Genomic DNA, 18,994 nt, shown 5'->3' on the forward strand with positions numbered 1-18,994 from the left:
GGAGACTGGCTTTAATAGTCAAAAAGATTTTAGCATTGAGTGAGGTGACCTAATACCAGCAGTGACAGCACGCTGGGAGGGCAGAACCATGATATAGTGAGAGAGAGTAAGAGACAGAATTCATGTATGAATTGTGTAACAAACAGGAAAAAACATATTATGTGTGGAGGCAAATAAGCCAAGATGATAAATATTGACTACTGGATGGTGTAACTGGTTGATAGTTATTAGAATGAACTGTATTGCAAGTGATGACATTCAACTATTTGGACATACAAAAATGGCAATTTCATATAGCTCAACCTAATATGCTTTTATCTGTATTTCTGTGCATTTTCATACTTAACAGAATCAAACCAAACACAGGTAAGTGACAAACTTCCTTGGAGCTCAACCCAAAGAAAATGGTAAGAAAAAATAAAAAATAGTAAAAAGAAAGAAAAATAAAAATATTTTATGAATTACTAGGCAAACAGGAAGAGAAATCAGAAAAATTTAGAACCCTGGGAAAAAGGAGAAAAGCCTATAAGTTTCAGGAGAGAACTGAACAGGTCACATTCTGATAAATAGACAGGACTTTGTACTTGTTGAAATATAACACCAAAAAGCAATGACTTCAAAATTCTGAAAGAAGAAAACAACAAAAGCTGGGCAAATAAATAAAACAGTTTGCAGGTACTGGAAAGCAACCATTGCAGGGCTACAATTATTGAAAAGATGGGTGAGCATGAAGGGAACTAAACATTCACACCAATGATAAAAGTGCTGAAAGGCAAAAATGATCAATCTTGAGTTTTATATCCAGCAAAATGTCCCTAAAGATATTTTCTAGACTATGGCACAGAGAAATAGAAATCAAGCAGAAAGTGACAGTATTGCTACATGGAATAAATAAAAATTGGATTTGGGTCTGCAAAACAACTGGGATTTGGGGGCAGAGTAATGGAGATAGGAAGCCATAGAGAAGGGGCTCTAAAATTCTGCATAAAAATTCACCTCAGGGCTTCCCTGGTGGTGCAGTGGTTGAGAGTCCGCCTGCCGATGCAGGGGATACGGGTTCATGCCCCGGTCCGGGAAGATCCCACATGCCGCGGAGCGGCTGGGCCCGTGAGCCATGGCCGCAGAGCCTGCGCATCCGGAGCCTGTGCTCTGCAACGGAAGAGGCCACAACAATGAGAGGCCCGCATACTGCAAAAGAAAAAAAAAAAATTCACCTCAGATCTTTGGCTGGCTCCTAACATGTGCAGGTGGAAGGCAAGCCTCCAGGAGAACTAGCAGAGTATAGCAGTTTTGTTCCACCAGATAGTTAAGTTATTGGCAGAATAAAACTTTACATTCTTTAGAGGGAATTATGCACCATACAACATGTCCAACACACAAAAATTACTAGACATGCAAAAAAATCAAAAAGCAATTAAAAGACAAAAAACCAAGAAATAGTCCAAAACAGACATAGCGATAATTCATGTATTAGAGTTAGCATACAAAGAGTTCAGATTAACTGTACAGTAATATGTTAAAAATATGGAAAAAAAGATAAACAATGCAGTGAAAATATGGAAATATTTCAACAAAAAACTGGAATCTACAAAAAGAAAGCAAATGGACATTGTTGAACTGCAAAATGTAGTTTTTAACTGAAATTAAAAACTCATTGTATAGTCCTAAGAGTAGACTAGACCCAGCAGAAGATAAGAATTGTGAATTTGAAGACAGGTAAATAGAAGATATTCAAACTGAAGCAGAAGAGAAAAAAATGGGGGGAAAGACAAAGCATTAACAAGATGTGAAGCATGGCCATAAAAGTCTAATGCACCATTCCTTAAAATGCTAAAAGGAAAAACAAAAAAGGATAATGTGTAGTCCCAGAAGAAGAGGAGAAAAGAATGGGACAGAAACAATATTTGAAGAAATAATAGCTGAGAATATTCCAAATTTGATAAAAGGCAATGACCACAAACCTAAGAAACTCAGTAAAGCCCAAGCAGAATAAATACAAAGAAAATTATACCTAAATACATCACATTCAAACTGCTGAGTGACAGAGAAAGAATATCTTAAAAGAAGCCAGAGGGGGACTTCCCTGGCAGTCCAGTGGTTAAGACTCTGTGCTTCCACTGCAGGGGGGTGCAGGTTCGATCTCTGGCCAGAGAACTAACATCCTGCATGCTGCACAGTGTGGCCAAAAGAAAGAAGAAAAAAAAGATGCACTTCCTTTAGGGAAGAACAATAAAAATGAAGAATTATTTCTTAATGGAAACCACACATGTGAGACAGGAATGGAATTCATGTTTAAAGTACTGAAACAAAAATTAACCCTAGAATTCTATGCCCAGGGAAAATACTTTTTTCAAAATAAAGGCATACACAGATAAACAAAAGCTTTAAGAATTCACTGCAGTATACTGATTTCTGCTCTTGTATTGTAGTGAGATGGTATAATCCTAATTTGAGGTGATTACTACAGTATAGAAACTGTAATCCCTAGAGAAACCATTTTCTTAAAAAAAGAAACACACAAAGGAAAAAAGACACATATAGCACAGATGAAAAACAAACAGCAAGATGACAGACTTAAATCCAACTGTATAATGAACTTAATTACAGACAAAATAATAAGTCAATTAAAAGACGGTCAGGCTGGATAAGAACTATGACCCAACTATATGTTACTTAGAGGTAAGAAACACACTATAAATATAAGAACACAAATAGGTTGAAGCAAAAAAAATGGAAAAGATATACCATGAAAATGCTAATCATAAAAAGGTAGATATACAGCCTGTGACTCTAGAGGCAGGGATGCCTGGACAAGATGGTGGAGTAGAAGGACCTGACCTCACCTCCTTTCACGGAAACACCAAAATCACAACTAACTGCTGAACAACCACTGACAAAAAAGGACTGGAACCTACCAAAAAAGATATTCTACTTCCAAAGACAAAGAAGAAGCTGCAACAAGACAGTAGGGGGGGGGTGCATTTCTGATACAATCAAATCCCATAGCTGCCAGGTGGGCGACCCACAAATTGGAAAATATATTCACAAAGACTCTCCCACAGGAGTGAGAGTTCTGAGTCCCATGACAGGGTCCCCGGTCTGGGGGTCTGGATTGGGAGGAGGAGCCCTGAGAGCATCTGGCTTTGAAGGCCAGTGGGGCTTGATTGCTGGAAATCCACAGGACTGGGGGAAACAGAAATATCACTCTTGGAGGGCACACACAACGTTTCGTGTGCACACCAGGACCTGGGGAAAAAGCAGTGACTTCATAAGAGCCTCAGAGACCTACTTGCTGGTCTTGGAGAGTCTCCTGGGGAGGTGGGGGGCAGCTGTGACTCACTGCAAGGACAAGGACACTGGTGGTGGAGAAACTGAGGAGTATTCATTGGCGTGAGCTGTCTTGGAGGCCAACATTTTGACACCAAGACCTGGCCCCACCAGATAGCCCAAAGGCTCCAGTGCTGGGACACCACAGGACAACCAACCAACAGGGTGGGAACACAGCCCCATCCATCAGCAGTCAGGCTACTTAAAGTCTTCTAAACCCACAGCCGCCTATAGACATGCCCCTTGACATGGCCCTGCCCACCAGATAGATAAGACCCAGCCCCACCCACCAGTGGGAAGGCACCAGACCCTCCCAACAGGAAGCCTGCACAAGCCTCTTAGACCAGCCTCATCCACCAGGGGGCAGACATCAGAAACAACAGGAGCTACAATCCTGCAGGCTGTGCAATGCAAAAATAGAAAGTTAAAGAAAAGATGGCAGAGAAATATGTTCCAGAAGAAGGAACAAGATAAAAAAGAACAACTAAGTGAAGTGGAGACAGGCAATCTACCTGAAAAAGAATTCAGGGTAATGACAGTAAAGATGATCCAAGATATGGGAAAGAGAATTGAGACACAGACTGAAAAGATACAAGAAATGCTTAACAAAAAGCTAGAAAATTTAAAAAACAGAGATGAACAATACAATAAGAGAAATGAAAAACACACTAGAAGGAATCAATAGCAGAATAAATGAGGCAGAAGAACAGATAAGTAACCTGGAAGAGAGAATGGTGGAAATCACTGTCATGGAACACAATAAAGAAAAAAATGAAAAAAAACAACAGTTTAAGACACATCTAGGGACAACATTAAATGCACCAACATTCACATTATAGGGGTTCCAGAAGGAGAGGAGAGAAAGGGCCTAGAAAGTATTTGAAATAATAGCTGAAAACTTCCCTTACATGGGAGAGGAAGCATTCACCCAAGTCTAGGAAGCACAGAGAGTCCCAGGCAGGATAAACCCAAGGAGGAACATGCCAAGACACATACTAATCGAACTGGCAAAAATTGAAGGCAAAGAGAAAATATTAAAAGCAACAAGGGAAAAGTAACAAATTACATACAAGGGAATCCCCATAAAGTTATCAGCTGATTTTCCAGCTGAAACTCTGCAGCCCAGAAGGGAGTGGCATGATACATTTAAAGTGATGAAAGGGAAAAACCTAGAGCCAGAAATACTATACCCAGTAAGGATCTCATTCAGATTCAATGGAGAAATTGAAAGCTTTACAGTAGGCAAAAGCTAAGAGAATTCAGCACCACCAAAAGGTCTTCACAACAAATGCTAAAGGAACTTCTCTAGGCGGGAAAGAAAAACCCACACCTAGAAACCAGAAAATTACAAATGGCAAAGCTCACCAGTAAAGGCAAACATAAAGGTAGGAAATCATCCACACAAAAATATGCTATCAAAACCAGCAACAGTTAGAAGAGAAGTACAAATGTAGCGTATTGGGAATATACTTGAAATTAAAAGACCAGCAACTTAAAAACAATTTTGTATACATATAGACTGATACATCAAAATCTTTTGTACCCACAAACCAAAAATCTACAATAGATGTACACACAAAAAAGAATCCAAACACAACACTAAAAATAGTCACCAAATCACAAGAGAAGAGCACAAAAGAGGAAGAGAAAAAAGACCTAAGAAAACAACCCCAAAACAACAAAAAGGCAATAAGGACATACATATCAGTAATTATCTTAAATTTAAATGAATTAAACGCTCCAACCAAAAGACACAGACTGGCTGAATAGCTACAAAAACAAGACATGTATATATGCTGTCTACAAGAGACCCACTTCAGATGTAGGGACCCATACAGACTATAAGTGAGGGGATGCAAAAAAGTATTCCATGCAAATGGAAATCAAAAGAAAGCTGGAGTAGCAATACTTATATCAGACAAACTAGACTTTAAAATAAAGAATGTTACAAGAGACAAAGAAGGACGTACATAATGATCAAGAGATCAATCCAAAAAGAAGATATAACAATTGCAAACACATATGCATCCAACCTAGAAGCACCTCAATATATACAGCAAATTACTAACAGCCATAAAAGGAGAAATCAACAGTAACACAGTAATAGTGAAGGACTTGAACACCCCACTTACATCAATGGACAGATCATCCAGACAAAATCCATAAGGAAACACAGACCTTAAATGACACATTAGACCACATGGACTTATTGATATTTATAGAGCATTCCATCCAAAAGTAGCAGAATACACTTTCTTCTCAAGTGCACGTGGAACATTCTCCAGGACAGATCACATGCTGGAGGCAAAGCGAGCCTCAGTAAATTTAAGAAAATTGAAATCATATCAAACATCTTTTCTGAACACAACACTATAAGATTAGAAATCAACTAAAAGAAAAAAACTGTAAAAAACACAAACACGTGGAGGCTAAACAATATGCTACTAAACAACAAATGGATCACTGAAGAAATCAAAGAGGAAATCAAGAAAAACCCAGAGACAAATTAAGACAAAAGCATGACAATCCAAAACCTAAGGGACAAAACAAAAGCAGTTCTAAGAAGGAAGTTTATAACAAAGCATTCTCACCTCAAGAAACAAGAGAAATCTCACAAAAACAACCTAACCTTACACCTAAAGAAACTAGAGAAAAAAACAACAAACAAAACACAGAATTAGCAGAAGGAAAGAAATCATAAAGATCAAAGCAAAATAAATGCAATAGAGACAAAGAAAATTAAAGAAAAGATCAATGAAACTAAAAGCTGTTTCTCTGAAAAGGTAAACAAAATTGATAAACCTTTAGCCAGATTCATCAAGAAAAAAAAGGGAGAGTGCTCAAATCAATAAAATTAGAAATGAAAAAGTTACAACAGACACCACAAAAATACAAAGGCTCATAAGAGACTATTGCAAGCAACTATACACCAATAAAATGGACAACCTAGAAGAAATGGACAAACTCTTAGAAAGGTACAACCTTCAAGACTGAACCAGGAAGAAATACAAAACATGAACAGACCAATCACAAGTATTGAAATTGAAACTGTGATTTAAAAAATTCCAATAAACAAAAGTTCAGAACCAGATGGTTGCACAGGCAAATTCTATCAAACATTAAGAGTTAACATCTATCCTTCTGAAACTCTTCCAAAAAATTGCAGAGGAAGGAACACTCCCAAGCTCATTCTACAAGGCCACCATCACCCTGATACCAAAACCAGACAAAGATACCACAAAAAAAAGAAAACTACAGGCCAGTATCACTCATGAACATAGATGCAAAAATTCAACAAAACAGTAGCAAACCAAATCCAACAATACATTAAAAGGATCATGATCAAGTGGGATTTATCCCAGGGATGCAAGGATTTTTCAATATCTGCAAACCACTGAATTAACAACCTGAAGAATATGCCACATTAACAACTTGAAGAATAAAAACCATATTATCTCAATAGATGCAGAAAAAGGGACTTCCCTGGTGGTCTAGAGGTTCCCTGGTGGTCTAGAGGTTAAGACTTTGCCTTCCGATGCAGGGGGTGCAGGTTCAATCCCTGGTTGGGGAGCTAAGATCCTACATGCTTTGTGGCCACAAAACAAACAAAAAACATAAGAAACAGAAGCAATATTGTAACAAATTCAATGAAGACTTCAAAAATGGTCCACATTAAAAAAAACCAAACAAAAAACAAACTGAAAAAAAAATAGATGCAGAAAAAGCTTCTGACAAAATTCAACACCCATTTATGATAAAAATCTCTCCAGAAAATGGGCATAGAGGGAACCTACCTCAACATAATAAAGGCCATATACGACACACCCACAGCTAACATCATTCTCAATGGTGAAAAACTGAAAGCATTTCTTCTAAGATCAGGAACAAGACAAGGATGTCCACTTTCGCCACTATTATTCAACATAGTTTTGGAAGTCCTAGTCCCAGAAATAGGAGAATAAAAAGAAATAAAAGGAATCCACATTGGAAAACAAGAAGTAAAACTGTCACTGTTTGCAGATGACATTATACTATACTTAGAAAATCCTAAAAATGCTACTGGAAAACTACCAGAGCTCATCAATGAATCTGGTAAAGTTGCAGGATACAAAATTGATACACAGAAATCTATTGCATTCCTATACACTAAAAACGAAAGATCACAAAGAGAAATTAAGGAAACAATTCCATTTACCATCTCATCAAAAAGAATAAAATACCTAGGAATAAACCTACCTAAGGAGGCAAAAGACCTGTATTGAGAAAACTGTAAGAAAGGAATCAAAGATGACACATATGGAGAGATATACCATGGTCTTGGAGTGGAAGAATCAATACTGTCAAAATGACCATACTACCTAAAGCAATCTACAGATTCAACACAATCCTTATCAAATGACTAATGGCAGTTTTTCATAGAAGTAGGAAAAAATTTTTTAAAATTTGTATGGAAACATAAAAAGACCCAGAATAGGGCTTCCCTGGTGGCGCAGTGGTTGAGAGTCCGCCTGCCGAGGCAGGGGACACAGCTTTGTGCCCCGGTCTGGGAAGATCCCACATGCCGCGGAACGGCTGGGCCCGTGAGCCATGGCCACTAAGCCTGCGCCTCCGGAGCCTGTGCTCCACAATGGGAGAGGCCACAACAGTGAGAGGCCCATGTACCACCAAAAAAAAAAAAAGACCCAGAATATCCAAAACAATCCGGAGAAAGGAAAACAGAGCTGGAGGAATCAGGCTGCCTGACTTCAGACTATGCTACAAAGCTACAGTAATCAAACCAGTATGGTACTGGTACAAAAACAGAAATATAGATCAGTGCAACAGGATACAAAACCCAGAGATAAACCCATGCACCTATGGTCAATTAATCTATGACAAAGGAGGCAAAAACATACAAAGGAGAAAAGACAGTCTCTTCAATAAATGGTGCTGGGAAAACTGGACAGCTACATGTAAAAGAATGACATTAGAACATTCTCTAACACCATACACAAAAACAAACTCAAAACGGATTGAAGAGCTAAATGTGAGGTCAGATACCATAAAACTCTTGGAGGAAAACAGGCAGAACACTCTGATATAAATGGCAGCAGTATCTTTTTTGATCCACCACCTAGAGGAATGAAAATAAAACAACAATAAACAAATGGGACCTAATTAAAGTTAAAAGCTTTTGCACATCAAAGGAAACCATAAACAAAAAGGCAACCCACAGAATGGGAGAAAATATTTGCAAACAAAGCAACCAACAAGGGATTAATCTCCAAAATATACGAACAGCTCATGCAGCTCAAGAGCAAAACAACAACCCAATCAAAGAATGGGCAGAAGAGCTAAATAGAGATTTTTCCAAAGAAGACATATAAAATGCCAAAAAGCACATGAAAAAATGCTCAACATTGCTAATTATTAAAGAAATGCAAATCAAATCTACAACAAAGTATCACCTCAGAGCAGTGAGAATGGCCATCAACAAAAAGTCTACAAACAACAAATGCTGGAGAGTATGTGGAGAAAAGAGAACCCTCCTACACTGCTGGTGGGAATTTTAAATTGGTACTGCCACTATGGAGAACAGCACAGAGGTTCCTTAAAAAACTAAAAATAGAGCTACCACATGACCCAGCAATCCCACTCCTTGGCATATATCCAAAGAAAAGCATACTTCAAAAAGATACATGCATCCCAATGTTCACTGCAGCACTATTTACAATAGCCAAGACATGGAAGCAACCTAAGTATCCATCAACAAAGGAACTGATAAAGAAGACGTGGTACACACACACACACACACACACACACACACACACACACACACACAGGAATATTACTCAGCCACAAAAAATAATGAAATAATGCCATTTGAAGCAACATAGATGGATCCAGAGATTATCATACTAAGTGAAGTAAGTCAGAGAAAGAAAAATATATGATATCACACATGTAAAATCTAAAAAAATGACACAAATGAACTTATTTACAAAACAGAAAGACTCACAGACTTAGCAAACAAATTTATGGTTACCAAAGTGGAAAGGTGGGAAGAGGGATAAATTAGGAGGTTGGGATTAACATATACACACTACTCTATAACAGGGGGGTGGAGTCAAGATGGCAGTGTGGGAAGACGCAGAGTTCACATCTCCCCACAACTAGGGCACCTGCCAGACACTGGTGGGGGACCTTGACGCCCAAGGAGACAGGAGGAACGCCCAAGCAAACCGGTAGGACGTGGGGGGACTGAGGGGGGAGGAGAAGTGGAGGCCAGACAGGACCATCACCCTGAGGGGTGGCTGAGAGTGGGAGAGGGGTTCCCGTGCCTGGAAGGACCCTTGGGGGCTCAGAGCAGGGGGGAGTGCGCCCACCATTTCCCCTGCCCAATCGGCTGGGGAAGTCTGCCTGGATCTCGGGCCAGGTCCTATGCCCTCAGAGGCCCCCTCTGGGCCACACTGGTCCTAGGGGCAAGGAGGCAGGCCGGGGGAGAAGAGGAGAAGCAGGAAGGAGGGGCCCTCCAGGACCAGAGGAGCGGGAGAGGAGCGGAAGGCATTGGCCCCACCCGCTCTGGCCCGGGAAGCCTGCTGAGCTCCCATGCCGGGTCCCCCACCCTCCAAAGCCTCCTCCAGGCCACGTGGGTCATGGGGGCATAGAAAGTAAGCTGGGGGAGAACAGGAGGTCGGGGGGAGAATTCAGGTGGGAGAGGCCCTCCAGGACCAGAGGAGCAGGAGAAGAGTGGAAAGTGTGGACCCGCCCACTCAAGCCCAGGAAGCCTGCTGGGCTCCCAGGTGGGGTCCCCCACTCTCTGAAACAAGAGGCATGCCTTGGCCCCTTCTGTTCCGCTGAGCTTCAGCTCCACCCCCCTACACCGCCCAGGGCCTTTTCCAGCCCTGTAGGTCCTAACCATAGGCCCCGCCTACCACACAAACCCCGCCCCTGCTTAGGCCCCACCCTCCACAGCCAAGGCCTTTTCCACTTTTTTTTTCCTTCTCTTTTTTACTATTGTGGTTCTGTTTTACCTTCCTGTTGTTGTTTCATCTATATTTTTATTTTTATATTCTTTCTAACATATCTATTAGTTTCCTAGTCTAAATTTATTTTTTAAACTCTTTGTTATTGGTTTTTTCTTTTTTCCACCATGCACGGCTTGTGGGATCTTGGTTCATTAGCTGGGGGCTGGGCCGAAGCTCCTGCGGTGGGAGCTCTGAGTCTGAATCACTGTACTGACAGAGAATGTCAGACCCCAAGGAATATTCATCGAAGTCGCCCAGAGGTCATCATATCAGCACCAAGACCCAGCTCCACCCAACAGCCTACAAACTACAGTGTTGGAAGCTTCAGGCCAAATAAGCTGTAAGACAGGAACACAATCCCACCAATCAAAAAGAAAAAAACAAAAAGAGAGCAAAAAATTATGTCACAGATGAAGCAAGGTAAAAACCTACAAGATCAAATAAATGAAGAGGAAATACGCAATCTACCTGAAAAAGAAATCAGAGTAATGAAAGTAAAGATGATTTAGAATCTCAGAAATAAAATGGAGGCACGGACTGAGAAAATACAGGAAATGTTTAACAAAGGTCTAGAAGAACTGAAGAACAAACAGAGATGAACAACACAATAACTGAAATGAAAACTACACTAGAAGGAATCTATAACAAGATCACATAGTCATTATACACTCTACTGTTCGTTTACCTTGTATTTCTCATTTATTCTCAATTCTATGAAAACTTTACATATTTAATTATCACCACTGACTGTGATGTAGCTCTCTCTTCATTATGGCTGTTCAAAGTTCAATCTCCAGGTGATTCTTCAGGAAGGCCTCAGGCTTCCTCTGAATTATTAAATGCTAATCACAGTTAAAAAAAAAGGAATCAATAACAGAATAAAAGAGGCAGAAGAAGAAGTAAGTGAGCTGGAAGACAAAATGGTGGGAATAACTGCCAAGGAGCAGAATAAAGAAAAAAGAATGAAAATAACTGAAGACAATCTCAGACACCTCAGGGACAACACTAAACGCACCAACATTTGAATTACAGGGGTCCCAGAAGAAGAAGAGAAAAAGAAAGGGTCTGAGAAAATATTTGAAGAGATTTGTAGTGGAAAACTTCCCTAATATGGGAAAGGAAATAGTCACCGAAGTCCAGGAAGCACAGAGAGTCCCATATAGGATAAACCCTAGGAGAAAGATACCAAGACACGTTAATCAAACTAACAAAATGTAATTAAAAAAAATATTAAAAGCAGCAAGAGAAAAACAAAAAGTCACATACAAAGGAATCCCCATAAGGTTATCAGCTGATTTTTCAGCAGAAACTCTGCAGGCCAGAAGGAAGTGGTAGAATATACTTAAAGTGATGAAAGAAAAAACCTACAACCAAGATTACTCTACGTAGCAAGATCAGATTAGATGGAGATCAAAAGCTTTTCAGACAAGCAAAAGTTAGAGGAATTCAGCACCATCAAACCAGCTTTACAGCAAATGCTAAAGAAACTTCTTCTCTAGGTGGGAAACACAAGAGAAGAAAAAGACCCACAAAAACAAACCCAAAACAATTAAGAAAATGGTAATAGGAACATACATATTGATAATAACCTTAAATGTAAATGGACTAAATGCCCCAACCAGAAGACACACACTGGCTGAATACATACAAAAACAAGACCCATATATATGCTGTCTACAAGAGACCCACTTCAGACCTAGGGACACATACAGACTGAAAGTGAAGGGATGGAAAAAGATATCCCATGCAAATGGAAATCAAAAGAAAGCTGGAGTAGCAATAGTCGTATCAGATAAAAGAGACAAAGGACACTACATAATGATCAAGGGATCAATCCAAGAAAAAGATATAACAATTATAGATATTTATGCACCCAACATAGGAGCACCTCAATACATAAGGCAAATGTTAACAACCATGAAAGGGAAAATCGACAGTAACACAATAATAGTAGTGGATTTTAACACCCCACTTATAACAATAGACAGATCATCCAAACAGAAAATAAATAAGGAAACACAAGCTTTAAATGACACAATAGATGAGAAAGATTTAACATTCCACCCCAAAGTGGCAGAATACACTTTTTCTCAAGTGCACACGGAACATTCTCCAGGATAGATCACATCTTGGGTCACAAATCAAGCCTTGGAAAATTTAAGAAAATTGAAATTGTATTAAGCATCTTTTCTGACCACAATGCTATGAGATTGGAAATCAATTACCAGAAAAAAACTGTAAAAACCACAAATACATGGAGGCTAAACAGTGTGCTACTATATAACCAAGAGACCACTGAAGAACTCAAAGAAAAAATTAAAAAATACACAGAAACAAATAACAATGAAAACACGACGACCAAAAACCTATGGGACGCAGCAAAAGCAGCTGTTAGAAGGAAGTTTATAGCAATTCAATCTCACCTCAACAAACAAGAAAAATCTCAAATAAATAATCTGACTCTACACTTAAAACAACTAGAGAAAGAAGAACAAAGAAAACCCCAAGTCAGTAGAAGGAAAAAAATCATAAAGATCAGAGCAGAAATTAATGAAACAGAAACACAGAAAACAATAGCAAAGATCAATAAAACTAAAAGCTGGTTCTTTGAGAAGATAAACAAAATTGATAAACCCTTACCCAGACCCACCAAGAAAAAAAGGGAGAGGATGCAATTCAATAAAATTAAAAATGAAAAAGGAGAAATCACAACTGACACCACAGAAATACAAAGGATTGTAAGAGACTACTACAAACAGCTATATGCCAATAAAATGGACAACCACGAAGAAATGGACAAATTCTTGTAAAGGTACAATTTTTCAAGACTGAACCAGGAAGAATTAGAAAATATAAACAAACCTACCACAAGTCATGAAATTGAAACTAATTAAAAATCTTCCAACAAACAAAAGTCCAGGACCAGATGGCTTCACAGACGATTTCTATCAAACATTTAGAGAAGAGCTAACACCAATCTTTCTCATACTCTTCCAAAAAATTGCAAGGGAAGAACACTCCCAAATTCATTCTACAAAGCCACCTTTACGCTGATACCAAAACCAGAAAAAGGTATCACAAAAAAAAGAAAATCATAGACTAATATTACTGATGAACATAGATGCAAAAATCCTGAAGAAAATACTAGCAAACAGAATCCAACAAGATATTAAAAGGATCATACAGCATGATCAAATGGGATTTATCCCAGGGATGCAAGGATTCTACAACATATAGAAATCAATCAGTATGATACACCATATTAACAAATTAAGGAATAAAAACCATAGGATCATCTCAATAGATGCAGAAAAAGCTTGTCACAAAATTCAACACCCATTTATAATAAAAACTCTCCAGAAAATGGGCATAGAGCAAACCTACCTCAACATAATAAGGGCCATATATGACAAACCCACAGCAAACATCATACTCAATGTGAAGAACAGAAAGCATTTCCACTAAGATCAGGAACAAGACAAGGATGTCCGCTCTCACCACTCTTATTCAACATAGTTTTGGAAGTCATGGCCATGGCAATCAGAGAAGAAGAAGAAATAAAAGGAATACAAATTGGAAAAAAAGGAGTAAAACTGTCACTGTTTGCAGATGACACGATACATACACAGAAAATCCTAAAGATGCTACCAGAAAATTACTAGAACTAATCAATGAATTTGGTAAGGATACAAAATTAATGCACAGCAATCTCTGGCATTCTTATACCCTAACACTGAAATATCAGAAAGAGAAATTAAGGAAACACTCCCATTTATCATTGCAACAAAAAGAATAAAATACCTAGGAATAAACCTACCTAAGGAGGGGAAAGACTTGTACTTTGAAAACTGTAATACACTGATGAAAGAAACCAAAGACGACATAAACAGATGGAGAAATATACCATGTTCTTGGATTAGAAGAATCAATATTGTGAAAATGACTACACTACCAAAAGCAATCTACAGATTCAATGCAATCCCCATCAAACTAGCAATGGCATTCTTCACAGAATTAGAACAAAAAATCTTACAATTTGTATGGAAACACAAAAGACCCCGAATAGCTAAAGCAATCTTGAGAAAGAAAAATGGAGCTGGAGGAATCAGGCTCCCCGACTTCAAACTATACTACAAAGCTATAGTAATCAAGAGAGTATGGTACTGGCACAAAAAGAGAAATATAGACCAATGGTACAGGATAGAATGCCCAGCAATAAACCCACTCACATATAGTCACCTAATTTATGACAAAGGAGGCAAAAATATACAATGGAGAAAAGACAGCCTCTTCAATAAGTGGTGCTGGGAAAACTGGACAGCTACATGTACAAGAATGAAACTAGAACACTACCTAACACCATACACAAAAATAAACTCAAAATGGATTAAAGACCTAAATGTAAGACCAGACACTGTAAAACTCTTAGAGAAAAACATAGGAAAAACATTTTTTGTTTGTTTGTTTGTTTTGCAGTATGTGGGCCTCTCACCGTTGTGGCCTCTCCCGTTGCGGAGCACAGGCTCCGGACGCGCAGGCTCAGCGGCCATGGCTCATGGGCCCAGCCGCTCTGCGGCATGTGGGATCTTCCCGGACCGGGGCACGAACCCACGTCCCCTGCATCGGCAGGTGGACTCTCAACCACTGCGCCACCAGGGAAGCCCGGCTAAACACTTTTTGACATAAAGGACAGCAAGATCTTTTTTGACCCACCTCCTGGAGTAATAAAAATAAAAACAAAAATAAACAAATGAGGTCTAATTAAACTTAAAACCTTTTGCACAGCAAAGGAAACCATAAACAAGATGAAAGACAACCCTCAGAATGGGAGGAAATATCTGCAAGTGAAACAACAGACAGAGGATCAATCTCTAAAATATATAAACTGCTCATGGAGCTCAGTATCAAAAAAACAAACAACCCAATTAAAAAAGGGATGGAAGACCTAAATAGACATTTCACCAAAGAAGACAAAGAGATGGCCAAGAGGCACATGAAAAGATGGTCAACATCACTAATTATTGGAGAAATGCAATTAAAACTACAATGAGGTATCACCTCACACTGGTCAGAAAGGCCATTATCAAAAAATCTAGACACAGTAAATGCTGGAAAGGGTGTGGTGAAAAGGGAACCCTGCTGCACTGTTGGTGAGGATGTAAATTGATACAACTACTAGGGAGAACAGTATGGAGGTTCCTTAAAAAACTAAAAATTGAACTACCATATGACCCAGCTATCGCACTACTGGGTATATACCCTGAGAAAACCATAATTCAAAAAGAGACATGTACCACAATGTTTACTGCAGCACTATTTACATTAGCCAGGACATGGAAACAACCTAAATGTCCATCAACAGATGAATGGATAAAGAAGATGTGGCACATATATACAAAGGAATATTACTCAGCCATAAAAAGAAACGAAATTCAGTTACTTGTAGTGAGGTGGATAGACCTAGAGTCTGTCATACAGAGTGAAGTAAGTCAGAAAGAGAAAAACAAATACCATATGCTAACGCATATATACGGAATCTAAAAAAAAAAAAATGGTATTGATGAACCTAGTGGCAGGGCAGGAATAAACATAGATGCAGAGAATGGAGTTGAGGACATGGGGAGGGGAGAGGGAAGCTAGGGCGAAATGAGAGCAGCATCAACATATATACACTACCAGATGTGAAACAGATAGCTACTGGGAAGCAGCCGCATAGCACAGGGAGATCAGCTCGCTGCTATGTGACGACCTAGAGGGGTGGGATAGGGAGGGTGGGAGGGAGGCTCAAGAGGGAGGGGATATGGGGATATATGTATGCATATGGCTGATAAACTTTGTTGTACAACAGAAACACAGTATTGTGAAGCAATTATACTCCAATAAAGATGTATTTTTAAAAAGTAAACAAAATAAAATCAAGTGGGTAATCAGGGACTTCCCTGGTGGTCCAGTGGGTAAGACTCCGCGCTCCCAATGCAGGTGGCCCGGGTTCGATCCCTAGTCAGGGAACTAGATCCCACATGCATGCTGCAACTAAGAAGTCTGCACGCTGCAACTAAAGATCCTGTGTGCTGCAATGAAGATCCTGCATGCCGCAACTAAGACCAGGCGCAACCAAAATAAATAAATAAGTTTTTTTTTAGAAAAGATAATCAACAAGGATCTGCTGTATAGCACAGTGTACTCTAATAACCTATATGGGAATAGAATCTGAAAAAGAATAGATATATGTATGTTTAAGTAAATCACTTTGCTATACACCTGAAACACAACATTGTAAGTCAAATATACTCCAATATAAAATAAAAATTAAAAAAAAAGGTAGGTATGGCTATATTTAAATCAGACAAGGGGTATGACCAGAGGTAAAGAGGGACATCCCAAAATGATAGAACAGTAAATCCATCTGGAAGATAGAAAAATCGTAAGTGTGCATGCACTCAATAAATGTACATGAACTCAATACAGCTTCAAATTACATCAAGCAAAAACTGACAGAACTAAAGTGAAGAATGGACAAATCCACATTCATATTATCTATAAACCAAGTATCAGATCAGAATGAAGACATTTTCAGAAAAGCAAAGTTTAAAAAAATATATTTCTCACATACTCTTTCTCAAGAAGCTACTGAAGAATCTACTCCAATAAAATAGTAATTCAAAAAAGACAAAGACAGGGGAAAAGGCAAACAAAAGATCAATAGGAAAGGTGAAGGAAATCCCTAGGAGGAGTTTGAAGGACATTGCAGAATGGTAGTGATTCTCCATTAATACTAAATTGTTTGTCATACAGATTGGAATAGTGTGATTCAAAAGCAGGTATTTTGAGGGCCATCATAAGATGCCTAGTGACATCGTATCACCTTGTTAACCTGAGGGCAGAATACCCTGGTGATCCTGGCCCAGCTTCTTATCTGTTGGGGTTGGTTTAACTTTGGTTTGGCTTGTCTTGAACAAGTCCTGATGACATCTATCTCTCCCCTCCACACCAGGCTGACTTGGATCACATGAGGACACTCATTTCATCTCACAGAAGTACTCTGCTTTGATCTATTCCTGAGAGTTGGCAGTTGACTAGTGAGCTAAGAAGCAGAGAACACTGAGCAGCCCACTCACTCTAATTATATTCTTGTCAGACATTCAATACCTGATTCACACTCTGACCCTGCCAGATGGTCCAACCATGTGAGCCCTATGTTTTCCTATGTTTTTCATGACCTTGCCAATGACTTCTCCAAATGAGATTTTTGTAAACTCTCAGAAAAACTGAAGCCAGACTATGACTCAGAGACTCTATTCAGCTCATCTCCCAGGAGCCTTTATTCAATAGTAGCAGAATTTCTACACACAATTAGATTTCTGCTTGCTTGGTAAGTTTTGCCACATTGCTCCCCAGTAAGTCTGTACCATTTTTTACTACCACAAACAATGCATGAGTGGTTTCACCACTCTATAGCTAACGCTGGCTAATATATCTTGAAAAAACAATGATAAAAATCTTAAGTCTTGCTAAAGGAAACATGGGTACATAAAAGGACATCTTTTAGACTGTATACATCTAGAAAAAGAAAAAAAAACTCCACCAGACAAAAAATTATGCAATATAAATCGCAGTTATAGTTTTTCAAGACTGAATTTTGTATTGATTAGGGATATATACATACATGGTAAAATCTTTGAGGAAAGCAAGGGAATAAATAACAAAAATGTCAAGATAGTGGCTACCTACTAGCAGGATTCAATCAGAGAATGTATCATAAAGAACAGATAGGGACTTCCCTGGTGGCGCAGTGGTTAAGATTCCATGCTCCCAATATGCAGGGGGCCCGGGTTCGATCCCTGGTCAGGGAACTAAATCCCACATGCATGCCACAACTAAGAGTTTGCAGGCCGCAACTAAGGAGTTGGCAAGCCACAACTAAGGAGCCCACCTGCTACAACTATGCAGCTCGCAAGTAAGACCCAGCACAACCAAATAAATAAATTTTTTTTTTTTTTTTTTTTTTTTTGCTGTACGCGGGCCTCTCACTGTTGTGGCCTCTCCCGTTGCGGAGCACAGGCTCTGGACGCACAGGCCCAGCGGCCATGGCTCACGGGCCCAGCCGCTCCGCGGCATGTGGGATCCTCCCGGACCGGGGCACGAACCCGTGTCCCCTGCATCGGCAGGCAGACTCTCAACCACTGCGCCACCAGGGAAGCCCCAATAAATAAATATTTTTAAAAAAGAACAGATAATGTTCTATTTCTTAATGTGAGTGCCCATTTATTCTTTAATGTACACATATTTTTATACATGTTATAACATGTATAAAGAGTATTATAATGCTTTATACACTCATCTGTACACATATTACATTACACAATAAAAAAAATCAGAAAAAAATGAGGAAACTCTATGCTCTGATATGGAAAGACTTCAAAAATATGTTATTGAGTGATAAAAACACACATAATCAAGAGAATGAAAAGACAAAGACATCTTTGCAACACACATACCTGATAAAGGATTGATATCCGAAATATATAAAGAACTCTCAAAACTCAACAATATGAAAACAAACAACCTGATTTAAAAATGGGCCAAAGTGTAGCCAGTATGGAAAACAGTATGGAGGTCCCTCAGAAAACTAAAAATAGAATTACCATATGATCCAGCAA

The 18,994-nt window shown here is 39.1% G+C and overlaps 1 protein-coding gene across 8 annotated transcripts in view; it reads right to left on the reverse strand.

Moving 5' to 3' along the window:
• Positions 1-18,994, reverse strand: part of ZFP1 (ZFP1 zinc finger protein) — a 66,555-nt gene that overhangs the window by 9,525 nt on the left and 38,036 nt on the right. For 4 of the 8 annotated variants that reach the window (XR_012328284.1, XM_073796804.1, XM_033843926.2 and 1 more), the window contains exon 3: positions 997-1,188. The exons of 2 other annotated variants lie outside the window; for them this stretch is intronic. Coding sequence is in view for 5 of the 6 variants with exons in the window: in XM_073796804.1 (XP_073652905.1) it covers positions 997-1,188 (192 nt within the window). In the remaining variant the exon portion in view is untranslated. Of the gene's footprint in view, positions 1-996; positions 1,189-8,367; positions 8,389-18,994 lie in introns of those variants that run through there. 2 more of the 8 variants (XM_073796805.1, XM_004326442.4) reach the window with 2 other exon arrangements.

This window comes from Tursiops truncatus, chromosome 19 (genome assembly GCF_011762595.2).
Source record: "Tursiops truncatus isolate mTurTru1 chromosome 19, mTurTru1.mat.Y, whole genome shotgun sequence".
In the NCBI taxonomy this organism is placed as follows: domain Eukaryota; kingdom Metazoa; phylum Chordata; class Mammalia; order Artiodactyla; family Delphinidae; genus Tursiops; species Tursiops truncatus.